The following is a 14,525-nucleotide window of genomic DNA, read 5'->3' on the forward strand; positions in this document are numbered from 1 at the left end:
ATCAATAAAAAGAAATACATTATTAACACATGCAACAACATGGATGAATCTCGAAAACATCATACTAAACAAAAGACTATGTTATACTGTTCCATTTATATAAACTATAGAAAAGGCAAAAACAATAGTGACAAAATTAGAGATGGGGACTGACTATAAAGATATACTGTGGAACTTTCTGGGACCTTCCAGAAAAATACCAAAATTTCTTCTGTTGTATCCTACCATACTTAAAACTGAAAAAAAAAAAAAACTGTAGCAAGCACAGAAAAAGTACTGACAAATTCAAGTCATACATAACAGAAACTCAACAAATAGAATCTTCTTGAATTTGATAGAAGGCATTTATTAAAAACCTACAGAAAATCACACTTAATCTTGAGATTTAAGTACTTAAAAAAATTAAATAAAAACAAAAGCATGCCCCCATTACTGATTTACTCAACATGTGACTAGAGGGCTTACCTAATAGAGTAAGTAAATATAAGAATTAGGAAGAGAGAAAACTCTCCTATTTGCCAGACACTATTCTATGTGACAGGCATTATTCCTAAGTGTTTCACATTTTTTAATCCCCACAACAGTTCTATGAGATAGGATTATGCAGATGAGGAAAGTTGATAAGCAAGTTACTCAAGGTAATACAGCCAGTAAGCAGCAAAATCAGGATTTGAATTCATACTTTTAGGCACAGAATTCATACTTTTCACTACACTGGTATCCTTCACATCTATCTGTCTACTTTGAAAATATAAGATACTCAGTCACAAACTATTAGAACTAATAACAGTTCAGGAATGTTGTTGCCTAAAAAAAGCAACATACAAAAACTGGGAACTGACAGTGTTCTCATGTCTTACTAACAATTTAAAAATTTAATAGAAAAAAATCCCATTCTGCCCTGGCTGGCATAGCTCAGTGGATTGAGCATGGGCTGGGAACCAAAGTGTCCCAGGTTCGATTCCCAGCCAGGGTACATGCGTGGGTTGCAGGCCATAACCCCCAGCAATAGCACATTGATGCTTCTCTCTGTCTCTCTCTCTCTCTCTCTCTCTCTCTCTCTCTCTCTCTCTCTCCCTCCCCCCCTTCCCTCCAAAAAAATAAAAAAATAAAATCTTAAAAAAAAAGAAAAAAAAAAAAAAAAAGAACTGTTAAATTATATTAAAAAAAAAAAGAAAAAAATCCCATTCCCAGTGAAAACAAATTGTAAGGTATTCTAGCATAAACTAAAAATTAAAAAATGACTTTGAAAGAATTAAAGAATACCAATATATTTTATAATTAAAGAAAAAATATAAAAAATGAAGTGATATAACATTCATTCATTAAAGGTTTAAAGAGAGGAAAACTCAAGTCTTTTCAAATTATCCTATAAATTCAAGGTAACTCCAATCAATATCCCAGAATATATCTTATCAAAAAATCTGTAAAACAATATTAGACAGTGTTTATAGAAACATAAAATTTAGTTAAAATATAAGAACATGGCAAATACTTAAAGATACTGAATTGATATAGTAGTTACCACTACGGTAAGGAAGAAATAGAATTATGGTGGGTACACACAGGAAGACTAACATGTATCCACAGTTTTTTTTCCCCTAAAAGAAGAAACTATTACAAGCAAATACAACAATGTTAAGATTTTATTAAGATGAGTATCAAGTACAGGGATATCCTTTTTATTCTGCTCCAAATGGCATGTTTGAAATACTTTATAACAAAAATAATTAAATAAAAAAGATACTATAAAACTTTACAAACCAATTATTTTGAAAGAAGCTATAATTCTATGAACTTGAAAAGAGGAACTCTAGGGCCATTTCATTATACTATTTTAGGACCTGGGGATCACACAATACAGAAAAAGATGAACAGTAGTCCATTTTATTCTTGTGTGGATTAAATTTATTAAACACTGTTGGGGTGCCTACTATACTCAAATGCTCTGGTTAAGGTATAAAAGATATAACAATTGTGTCTTTATTTTCAAAGAGCTCATAATCCAGATGATGAGATAAATTAACTTTCAAGAATAATGAGCAGGCATTTATGGTCCAGGAATAAAGTCCTACTTGTAGAAAAACATTTGCATTACAATGTTTTGTTCCTGCCTATTCCATATGATTCACTGTAAAATTAACATCAGCATCAACATATTTAATAATCTAGAGGGAAAGTATTTCTAATTATAATTCTTACACAGGAATTTATTTCTGGTAGGGAAAATAAGAGTGCATTTTCGTGACGTTTGATAAATACTGGTACCAGTTAAAAATGGAAAGTTCTGCAATAATTTTTTAATTTATGTGAAATAAAACTATTAAGCAATCCAAACTTTCAGCTTTAAGAGCTCTATCCTTACACCCATCTGAACATATATCTTGGTATGAACATATGTTGTGAATATATCAGTTTTTATTTGTTTTAGGCTATTTACATAAACCAGTTATATACCTTTCCTTTTCCCAAACTATAAAAGCCAAGAGCCAGTTATCAAATCAGACTGCCATGAAGTTATACAAAAACAACTGTAAGTAGCTTTGAAATTTTATTGAGATTCAGGTTTAGAACTTAATATAATATTATAATGAATATTTCCTGACCAGTATTTCTCACCTGCTTTACAGGGTATCTGGGCACAACCTTTACGAATCGATACCCTCTGCCTAATTTTCCATAGTATGTCAGTTATACATTCATTAAAATCTCAGATACTTCTCTAAAATTGCTCTTATCTCAACATCAGAATTTAAAAAAATAAGCTCAAATATTGAGAATTTAAGACATTAACATTGCAGCCACTGTTAATATAGAAAAGAAAAAAATTTACAATCTTAACTGTTTAAAATTATTAACATTTATTTTAGTAATGCAATATGAATTTTTAACACAATCATATGAATTTTTCATTAAAATGTTCAACCATTTCCTACTGAAGCATTCCAAAGTTATAGAAATCTTCTCTTTTAAAGTAACCTATACTGAATTAATCCAAAAGTAATTGTGGCACTTTAGATTAAAGACATTTATTTTACTGCATACTTTAAGGTACCTAAGGTACTGCCTGATCAATTGCAGGTTACTGGAAAAAATATAAAACATGGCTTTCTTTAAGGAGTGAGTCGTTTAGGATCACGGGGGAACATTGAGGTCTGACGAATGTTGTGTAATCCCAAAAACAGCATAGTAACTCGTTCCAACCCTAGGGAAAACAAAATAAATATTAATTCCTTTTCTGGAACCTCTCAGGGTCTTACTTATTGCAAACTACCAACATAATATCACTGATCAACAAAATACTTTTCCTTGTTAGGAAAGAAAATGACTTCTATTATTTTGAGCTTATTTAAAATTGAATGTTTTAGGTCTGATTCAGAAATAGAGATGATGCTGTATGTGAAAAGGACAAAATGCAGTATCCTTAAGTGGTTATGGTTGTGAAATGTGAACTACAAAAATCTATGTAAATGTCCAAAATTTATGATTTGAACAAACAAAAAAAATCCCATAGTATTAATATGAGCCTGTATGTTTTCAAATGAAACTAGATTCTAATTATGTAGTCCAGGTCATCAGTATAAGATGAGAATTATAAACTTGTTTAAGGAAGTTCATTAATACAGGTACCAGAAATTCATTGTAATTCAACAAACATGTGACACGGTGGTTCCTAGTATAAAAAACTCTAGAGTACATCATTGTACTAAATGCTTTGAGTGTAGAAGATACTGACTTTGACATGTGACTTAAATACTGTATTACTGGTAAGAATTACGACCAAGTACCAGGTAAGAAAAAGTGTAAAACTAGCAAATGAAACTTTTTATCTGTAATTTGATTTACCTATTTCACTAGAGTTGTAGGAGACTAATATTTTACACAAAGAAAGCAAGGTCAGAGAATATTTTTACATAACAATAACTTTTAATTTTAAAGGATATATTTAACTCTAAAACAGAAATATAAATAAGAAACTTAACATTTTTATTCCTATACCTTACCAAAAAACGTCCACAGACATACCATATTTGAGCCTTGTATTACAGTAATTTAACTAACACTAATCAAGGTGGTATTTTGATAACCATTTAAATGTCCTCTTTCGTAGGAGACCGTTGGGCGTGGCATGGGCCCAGCTCCCACTTGGAGATGCACAGGACCAACGCCACAGACAGGTTCTCTGGTGGGGAATCAGGCCTGCAATATACCTAGGACACTTTGAGTCTTGCTTTTGCTAAAAACTCCCTCACCCTGATTTGCAGCAAACATTTACTGCAAAGTAACTTCCTAAAATCCATGCTAAACCTTCCAAGGACCAGTGTAACTGGTTCAATTCCTTTTCCCTTTCATTTGCAAATATCCTTCTTCTGTGATGTGATTAGCAGCATTGGCTCCTTTGTTTTCTATAAAAGGTAACCACCTAAAGCCAACCTGTGCATAGTAAATGAGGACCAAAATGTAATGTGTGCAGAAAAAGAAATAAAGGCCTGTCATGGTGGAGGCCGTGGCTTTTTGCTCCCCTTGAGAGTGAAGCCTCTCGCCCTTTCCCTCCACAGGACTTAGTAGTCCATGTAAATGGCTCTCCCCCATCCACAATGTGGCGGATCCCACGAGCCAGGGTCCATATCACTCTTTTATGAATAAGATTAAAATTTAGATCATCAATCAGTCACAAAAGTTTGTAATGTTATACAAAACGAAAATTACTGAATACTCTTAAGAGAAAATAGTCATAACATCTCATTAAACCTTAAACTATATATTCAATATAGCTTTGTTTGTAGTAACAAAGGGTTGGTAACAACCTCCAGGTCCATCAATAAGAAGCTAGTCAACAAGGTTATGGTGTACCCTTTCAATGGAGTCTATGCAGTGATAAAGAATGAAAAAGCTCTTGAGCTCTTGATAAGAACAAGTTATGAAATATAGTTAAGTGAAAAATGCAAGGTACTGAAAGGTTTATATAGTATGCTACAAATCTGTACAAAAACGGTATTTTAAAAAGTGTGTATATTTTTGCATATAAAAAGGCTTTGCATAGGGAGGTAAATGCACATTCCTCTATACCCTTTTAATTTGAAGTTTTTTCTAAGTATATTACCTATTCACCAATACTCTCCCAAACAAACAAAATTCAACAAAACTATAAATTTGGAATTTGTCTTTGATATGGACATCCAAAAACCGAGTTAAACATTTACTCATTTTAACTAACAGAGCAACAGATTACATATACTCTACAAGTGGTCCTAAAAATCAATGAAATGTTACATTCAACAAAAACAGCAGCAAACTCGAGGGACAGCTTTAAATTTGGACTAATCTGAATGAACTTACAGATGTGGAAAGAAAACAGGACATTGAATTTATAAGACAGTTAGTTTGCTTTTAAACTATTAAGATAAAAAGGAGGACCAGAAATTTATTACAGTATTTTAGCTGTTCATTTTGTTCTTTGGAAATCAAATTTTCATTTAGTTATAATTCACTTTAAAAATTCATGTAATTCAAATTTGTATTACAATTAGCATTCATGGACTTATTTGTAAGCAATAACAATATACAAAATTTACTTTCTGTAGTTTAATGCTGAAGAAATTTAGTTAGAACTGAATAAACACTTTGCCAAATGAAATCTGGGTTGGAAATATTATTGTCATAATATTAAAGGAGTATTACCAATGCCTCCACCAGCATGAGGAGGGGCTCCAAAGCGGAAGGAATCAATGTATGCCTTAATCTTCTCCAAATCTATGGAAAAAAACCCAAACATAATTTTTATCATCTTATTTAGCTTTAAAAAGGTATAAAAGCAACTACTGTTAAGTGAAGAGTAAAACAAATGACTCTCTAAGGAGTCTTTACAGGGTTTTAAATATGTTATCTTCAGAATATTCATTATTCTCCTAAATATATTTAAGTTGTTTACCAATTCCATGATGTAAGGCTCTCTCCGTTAGCAGCTGAGGATCGTGTATTCTTTGAGCTCCTGACAGTATTTCTTCTCCTCTCATGAACATGTCATAAGAGTTGGACTGTTTCTGTAGGGAAGAAAACTAAAAACATCACTTTTCAAGTAGCTATCATTCTATTTCCAGTGCACTTGTGGGAAAAAAGCCTGTTACATGAAGAGTAAGTTCATTTTTCTCCCTACAATTAATGATGTACTTGGCTCTAATGATGAACATAACTGGTTTCTCTAAAACAGGATTAAATTAGTGAGGGTTGAATAATAACTTCTTCCTTGACTCTATCAGATTTTATCAGATTCTCCCACAACTTCCAATATCAAATCAGAGCACCATACCTAACTTATAAGTAGTATAATTCTTATTTCATTTTATCAATAGAAATATATATTTTAAAAGATTTTATTTATTTATTTTTAGAGGGAGGGGAAGGGAAGGAGAAAGAGAAACATCAATGTGTGGTTGCTTTTGGAGCGCCCCCTACTGGGGACCTGGCCCAAAACCCAGGCATGTGCTCTGACTGAAATCAACTGGAGAGACCCTTTGGTTCACAAGCCAGCCTTCAATCCGCTGAGCCAAACCAGCCAAGGCCAGTAGAAATATTTTTAAGTGGGTCACTTTTGGAACTTCAAATTATCAATTAAAATTTCTTATTTTATTTTAAGGAAAGCAAGTTAAATATCAATTTACCACAACTCAACCTATTCCCTATCAGGGAACTTACTTTCCCTGTCTTTCAAAAAAACAGTTCTCAAAATGTGATTCCTGGATCAGGAGCTTCAATATTACCAGGAACTTGTTAGAAATGCAAATTATTAAGCCCTACCCAAACCAACTAATCCGAAAGTCTGGTGATAGAGACCAGAAATCTGTGTTTTAAAAAGCCCTCCAAGGGATTCTGATGATGCACACTAAGGTTTGGGAACCACTGCAATGGGAAAATAGTAAAAGGCCACAAGACATTATTTGGATTAACTCCCAGGACAGAATGTGAATTCTTAGTTCAAGGTCAATAACAGACTTTGCTCATGTAGAAGGAGGGATCCCAGATGGTGGAGGATTACATAGAAGCTGGACAAACTTTCTCCCTGGACCAAATTGGATTCTGCTAATGTCTGCAAATCTAGTAATACTATAAATGCACATGTTGTTTCTGTCTTATGAATCTTCAAAATATGACATGAAAATGATTTTTAATGTAGATTTTTGGAGCTAATTTGCTAGAATATTCACCATAGCTGACAGAAACTAGTAGTAATACATATAGCAACATGAACACTGAAACTGCAAATTACTAGTGAAAACCATTATTCCCATTGTACAATTTGACAATAGTGACAATAAAGTTTTCTTTTTTCCCAAAGAAGGCTATTTAAAATCAAATTACTTACAGAATCTCTTGGGTCAGGCATGGTATAGAAAGGTCTTACAGCCAATGGATATTTATCAAGAATATAAAAATCTGTATCATACTGTAAGAAGATAATACAATTAAAAGATTTATTAAAAGTTTAATGTAAGTAAAAGAAGGCTAACGTTTTGGTAATTAACTGTCCTTTTTTTATACATAAGTTTTGTGCTTCAAAATGAGTGTAATTGAACTATATACACAGTATTGTTTTTTTCAAGTAGTATCTGTAGCCTACAGTATTATTGCCATAATGTTATAAATTCGTCCAATATTTAATTTTTAGGAGCTGCTGACTATTCAATCATAGTGTAAATGTTCATTTTTCTTTTTGGGGGGGACATGTAATCTCCAATTTCTCTCCCACCAAAAATTATGCTGCAATAAGTTTCTCTGATTTCCATTTTTTCCTTTGCTTTTCTATTCTAGCTCGTTTAGTCCTTCAGATGCATTTTATAGATGTTTATGTTGAATTATCCCAATATCTCTGGGTTGTATACAAAGAGTAATGAAAATTTAAAATCTAAATTATTTTAGGAAAAACTGACGCCTTTATAATATTCATCTTAAAAAAACACTGATTATCTTCCCAATAATTAACATTATTAGTTTAGATATCTAAAAGAAATTTGGTAGTTTTCTTCAAATGAAAGCTATAATGGAGATAAATAACACATGAAATTATGACAATTGTTAGAATACTTACTATATGACTTAGATACTAATTAAAGAACCAGTAACATTTCAACTGCTTTGACGTTAAACGTTTTTGCTAAAACTGGAGTGTAGAGGAAATGTCAACAAAGCCAACAAACTAAAACTGGCTCTGCTGAAATAGCATTTTAAAGTTATGAACTCAAAACTGCAGTTTCAGAAATAGTTCCCCAGTTGGTTTAACAGACAGAGTGCCATCAGCAGGTATGTTAAGGACTGTTTTTATTTCATCACCAATTCCCTTAATTTCTTTTAACACCACACTAAGTTTAGCTTTTATCTTCTTTGGAGTTCTAGAAAATGAGATAGGAAAGTAGCTTTCAAACAAGAGGCAGAAAGGAAATTCATTCTTCCTCATCTTAAGGTCCCTTCTAACTCATCTGACAATCTGACAAAGATAACACTTTTAGAGATACCTCAGTACACAACTGAGTACAAAAATGGAATACTAAGTTAATCAAAATGGGCAAAGCCTACTGGAGTATTTTTCATTTTCCCAAGATTTAAAAAAAATTGTCCCTTTTGGTCTTTATTCTGGAATCATATTATTCTAGGAAAATTAGTCCCTTATGCAACTGTTCTTTAGTACAGGATACTTTTCAGATTTAGAAAAGGAAATCCAGTATGTACAAGAGTCCTACCTTTTCCTTCACCAAACGACCCCAACAGTTTTTTCATTTGGCGTACTGAAAAAAAAACAACAAATACCCCCAAAACAACATGAAATCAGGTACTTGATTAGCTCTTAAGTGTTAATAATGTACTTTTTATACTCAAAGTTACTAATGGATAAAAAATTCAGCCAAAATACACAGTTGTCTATCCTGATTGTTTTTAAAAATGCAACTACTACTGGAAACTACTTATAAGACTTAGCATTTAGTAGGTACTGCTCAGTAACATTTAAATAAAACCATAAACAGAATTTAGCAATTCACTGATTCAGAAATAGCACACATGAAATAATTCTCTTCAATAACATATAATAAAAGTTCACTATACCAACATAGGCTATTTTTGCCATTAAATAGTTCCACTTCAAAATGGTCTCTCCTTTTTGTTATTCTTTATCAAAGGTTTATAAAACAAAAAAAATCAGTATTTCTAAGTTTTAAAAATATAATAGTATTTATATAAACCAGTTAAATTTCTATAGCCAAGAATTTGATACTTTAGCACCTGCTCTATTTAAAAACAATTTGCAAAATACTACAAAATATTATCTAACTTAAAGTAATTATAGAATGTATGGTTTGCCTTAAGATGTCATCTAGCAATGTAGGGGATGCTTAGAACCATACATATAGACATATTTGTTATATAAAAACAAAGGGTTTTGAATGAAATGTTTTCTAAAAAGCCCTAAAAATAACAATAATCACCCCTTTCCCTCTTACATCCATGCTGTGTTGTGATACCTTAAGTATTTTAACTTAAGAACGCCCAAATAAAACATAAGTAGATAGTAATTTCATAAAACATAATTTCAAAACATAATTTGTTTTAAAATTGTAAGTTGTATGATCTGAATTTAGATAATATAATACTGTATGTCAAATAGAGAATAGTGATTTTCATAAACTTTTGGAGCCCTTAACAGCTGTACGCCCTAATCCTGTGTGGGGATGATTTAGACTGCTGTCCATCTTCTCTAACAACCACTGATGAGGAACACAGGTAACATATTAGATGACAAAACTCATAGGCAAAGTCTCTATATTCTTCAAAGTATTACAAACTTGGGAAGGTACTAAAATAGTGTTTATTGAAGTATAGACAAACCGTATTAAATCATTATTTCAGATCATACATTAAATAAAATAGCATTATACTATATGCCCAAAAGTTAATAAAACTGAAGTTATCAGCTGGGTAAAAAATTACCATTCATTAATATATTAATTTTTGCATAAACCTAGCCACTAAAGTTTTAAAAATCACAAAGACAAACCTCAGATCTTCTTCATCTCCCATTTCAATTCCAGCTTCCCTAAGCATAGCCAATGCTTCACAATACTCTAGTCTTAAAGTTGGCTCCAAAAATTTGAATGGCTCACATGGGAATTGTTTATTCACTGTCTGAATTTCAGTTTGAAACCTATGGGAATAATGATTTAGAGTTAATAAAAATGTGTGAGATAAATGTTTTCTTTCCCCACAAGAGGTCACTGTGGCCCTGGCTGGTGTGGCTCAGTGGATTGAGGGCAGGCCTGTGAATGAAAGGTTGCTGGTGCAGTTCCATCAGGGCACATGCCTGGGCTGTGGGCCAGGTTCCCAGTAGGGGGCGTGCGAGAGGCAACCAATCATTTTCTCTTGCATATTTCTCTCCCTCTCATCCCCTTGCTCTAAAAGTAAATAAAACCTTAAAAAAATACCCCCCCCCCCCCAAAAAGAGGTCACTGTGGCAATACCTTTAAAAAAATTACTTTTTACTAATACTGGTGAAATAAGCATACAGTTTTTACTCTTCTACACATTTGATAAACTTTTTTTTTCTTTTAACAAAGAACATTTTAAACATTTCACAGGAGTCACTCTGTGTGATGATGAGGAAAAGACAACCTCAGAAGTTCAGGGCTGGAAGCTCTATGGTTAGCTAATTACCTGTCCAACTGAATCACTCAGCCCCACAGACCCCTTAGCTATCCAGAGAGTCTGTTCCTAAGGGGCCAGCTGGCAGGGACCCAAGAGCCTATACATACTATTAGTTTCACGCATTCCACTGATAACAATTTTGGAATACAGAGGTAGCCAAAAAGAAATGCTTTTAGAGAAAAGCTCTTTGTGTAAAATCAGCCTCAGTACAGAAGCTACCGGGGGACTTTTAGCCTCTTCTGTAGTAATAGCAACAGCTAAGAAAAAATGTCTGGTAGGTACTGAGCACCTTCTGTGTCACATAAAATCACCTTTGAATCAGTGTATGTATCAAGCAAGTGTTACCAAAAACTTAATCACTTAAGATATTTAATATCACTTTTCAGAGTTATGTTGTCACGATGGTGGTATTAAAGGAATAAAGCTTTCTTTATAACTCATGTCAGCTAACATTGTTAGAAACATAAAATACCTATTTTATGAGACATTAAAATTTTGACTTTTAAATCCTTTCAACACTTGTTACCATCAAGGAAGACCAAATTACAGAATACCTGTCCTATCTTTCCCTGTGCCCAGCACAGTGTAAATTTATTTAGGAGAGTGCCAATTTCCCATTTTAATAACCACTACAGTATAGTGTCTATCTTCTAAACAGTAGGCATAAGACAAATGTTTAATGCACCGAATTGCTGCTATGGAGGATAATATTTTATTAAGATTACAAAATATATTTTTGCTAAAGTATTTATGGATGAAATGATAGCTGGAATTTGCTTCAAAATAAAAGGCGGTAGGAGGAATGGGTAAAACAAAACTGGCCATGGGCTGGCAATGGTTGAACTGGGTGATGAATGCATGGGTGTTATTAGGCTAACCTCCCTACTTTTGTGTTTTGAAATTTTCCAGAATTAATAAAATTGAAAAAAGTATATTTACATGAAAACATACTTTGAAAAGAGTAGAAATTAAAACACTATCACTTCCAGCCCTGGCTGGTGTGGCTCAGTGGATTAAGCACTGGCCTGGGAACCAAAAGGTCACTGGTTCAATTCCAGTCAGGGCACATGCCTGGACTGTGGGCCAGGTCCCCAGCTAGGGATGTGTGAGAGGGAAGCCATCAGTGTTTCTCTCCTTTTCTTTCTCTTTCCCTCTCCCTGGAAATAAATAAGTCTTAAAAACAAAGAAGAAACACTACCACTTCCTGATTAGACTTAAAGACTTTCACGGATCAATGAAGCTTAGCTATTGATTTATTCAAATCCTGATGTAAGAAGAGTTGAGAAGACCCCAATAACTGATTTTTACCATTGTTTCTTTGCTTTCGATATTAACTCCCATCATGTTTTTCAGTGGTAATACAAAGGTTATCGATACCTTCACATCTATTTGAATATTATTCTTCTATTAGAGAAAATTTTAACGAAAAACATCAAAGAGAACAACACAAGCCAGGTAACCCAATTTATAATTTACACAGAAACTTAAAATTCCTAAATGACTTAATAGAATATAGAAAGAAGAAGGCTTTTATTTCCAAGTTGCTCCCTCAGGTTACTAAAAAAGTCCAGACTTGATTTATGGTTGGTCTGTTGTTACAAAAACCAAAGTAGAAATTTCATATTCCAATAGAGAAATATCATACCTAAAATAAATAGGTTTCAGGAACTTTTTTGATTGTAAATGTGAAAGAAAATAAGAAAGCTTTTACTTTGTTATAGTTTCAAAGAACATTTTTGTTTTATAAGAAAATATTACTTGTTCCACAGATTATATCTGAATAAAAGTTGCTTAAAATAAACCTGCACTGAAATGTTTCAGAGAACGAGTTTTTTTTAAAGGCTATCTACAATTAACTGGTCATCAAGAGTACAATGCAATGCAGGGAATGCCTGGAAAATACTGCTACATATTCAACAGCATTTTAGTAAGATCAACAATTAATTTTTGTGTTCTTGAAATCACTTATTAGCCTTGCAACAGAGTAATATTCATAATATTTTGAACTTTTTAGATATCAACGAGGCATATCCAAATATATCAGTAATTAGTAGTTATATCAGTGATCTTCAAATAAAAATTCAAAGAATCCTTTGTTAGGTATCAAAGCACTAGGTTAAATATAGTATAGCCTACTTAATATTGAAATACAGCCACCAGTATGGAGAAAGAAAAAAAAGACTCTCTTGATTCTATTTAACTTGCTTTGCATTTCTTTTCTTTTTTTTTTCCTGTAAGACATCATCACAAGTAAACAACTTGTAATGACCTTTAAGGGAGAAATTATTTGCTAGTTTAGGGGGTATACCTGAAGTAAAACTTTCTATACATAATTCAATTTTCTGAACATCAAGATTATGTCTAATAATTTTCTGTAAATAGTGTCAATTCACCAGGCCCAAATAAGCTGCAAGTCCTTCAGTGTACTAGTTCCTAATCTTTATTGGGTACTCAAAGTAAAAATCAACTGATCTAAGAGGTATCCATTCTTGACACAGGCTTATTTACATAGATTCAGTAAAGATTAGAAACTAGTAGACTAAAAGAACTTTTCGCCTCTGAGATAAGAATACGCTTACCCTCACTTATACTAGCCGAGGAAACTGAGGCATCAAGTTAAATAAACTTGCACAAGGCCCAAACAGGTAGGTAGCAGAGTTAGGGTCTGATCTTAGCTACCTGGATCTAGTCAAATCCAAGCTCTTAATCACTACCCCACAGTACACCTCCCAAATAATAATCTGCTATAACAGATGTATAGGCTCTATTTCTTGAGATATTCAGGATTGTCAGTATAAAGGAAAATATAAATAGAGTTAGGCTGTTCACAAGCTAGTAAACTTCCCCAGCAAACCTGAGGTTAACTAGCTGAAGCCATACTTGACTTGGATCCAGAGTAGTACTTTCCAAATAGTGTGGATTTTTTTCACTAACTCTAACTAGCAAGCTTATATATACAAACACATATGTATGTTCATATGTTCAATAAAAATTTAGCTTACATGTTTCAAGGAATTGCTTTATTTTAAAGAACACAAACTGATTTGAAATTAAGTCCATTTAGGGATATAAAAATATGTATTTTTTACCTTTCTTGAAGTCCTTTGAATATTTGTACTAAGGTGTCAGCAATTTCTTCTACAACTTCATGGTAATGGTAATTAAAAGCCATTTCAATGTCAGGCCAACAAATTCTGTTAGATGCCTGTGGGTAGTTAGAGTCTTCAGCTCTGAATACTGTAATATTAATAAAAGAAATACACAGTAAACAGTGTTTTAAATTTGGGGGAAATTGGGATTTAAATACAAAATTCTATTTACTAGTACTTAAATGGTACTATTTTCATTATCATTACAAGACCTACAAAGGTTTACTACAAAGCAAATCTTTGATAAGACATCCATTTCAGCATTCTCTTGGATGGCAAGTTCATTACAACTCCTACAGTCATGTAGTAAAAGCTGTAACAAATGTAAATTAAATGAGAATCACGAGAACCCGGAGGGAATGTGAGATCCTACATGCGCCTCATAATTAAAAATATTCAGTATAGCGAATTCCCAATTTTATTAAAACTTAACTCAAGCTAAATGAAATCTGTACAAATGAAGTAACATTATACATATTTTAGCCATTACCTCAGTCCATCTCTTACTATCCTCATTGCACTTTCATCTTTCCAGTCTTCCTTACTCTAGCCCTGTTCCATCTTTCACATTAACATTCCTAAAACACATCCTTGCTCACTAACTTACAACGGCTCCCAAATGACTACTGTAATAAAACAAATGACAAAGTCTAAAACCTTCACGTTCCCATAACTTAATCCTACCCT

General features: G+C 32.8%; 1 protein-coding gene across 1 annotated transcript in view; it reads right to left on the reverse strand.

Annotated features, from left to right (window-relative positions):
• Nucleotides 1-1,628: 1,628 nt before the first annotated feature.
• Nucleotides 1,629-14,525, reverse strand: part of DARS1 (aspartyl-tRNA synthetase 1) — a 65,541-nt gene continuing 52,644 nt past the window's right edge. The window contains 10 exon segments of the mRNA XM_036023676.1: nt 1,629-3,205; nt 5,683-5,754; nt 5,933-6,044; nt 7,364-7,444; nt 8,736-8,756; nt 8,759-8,780; nt 10,046-10,192; nt 13,779-13,872; nt 13,875-13,902; nt 13,904-13,926. Of these exon segments, the coding sequence (XP_035879569.1) occupies nt 3,114-3,205; nt 5,683-5,754; nt 5,933-6,044; nt 7,364-7,444; nt 8,736-8,756; nt 8,759-8,780; nt 10,046-10,192; nt 13,779-13,872; nt 13,875-13,902; nt 13,904-13,926 (692 nt within the window). The 3' untranslated portion in view covers nt 1,629-3,113.

Source organism: Phyllostomus discolor, chromosome 4, assembly GCF_004126475.2.
Source record: "Phyllostomus discolor isolate MPI-MPIP mPhyDis1 chromosome 4, mPhyDis1.pri.v3, whole genome shotgun sequence".
In the NCBI taxonomy this organism is placed as follows: Eukaryota; Metazoa; Chordata; class Mammalia; order Chiroptera; family Phyllostomidae; genus Phyllostomus; species Phyllostomus discolor.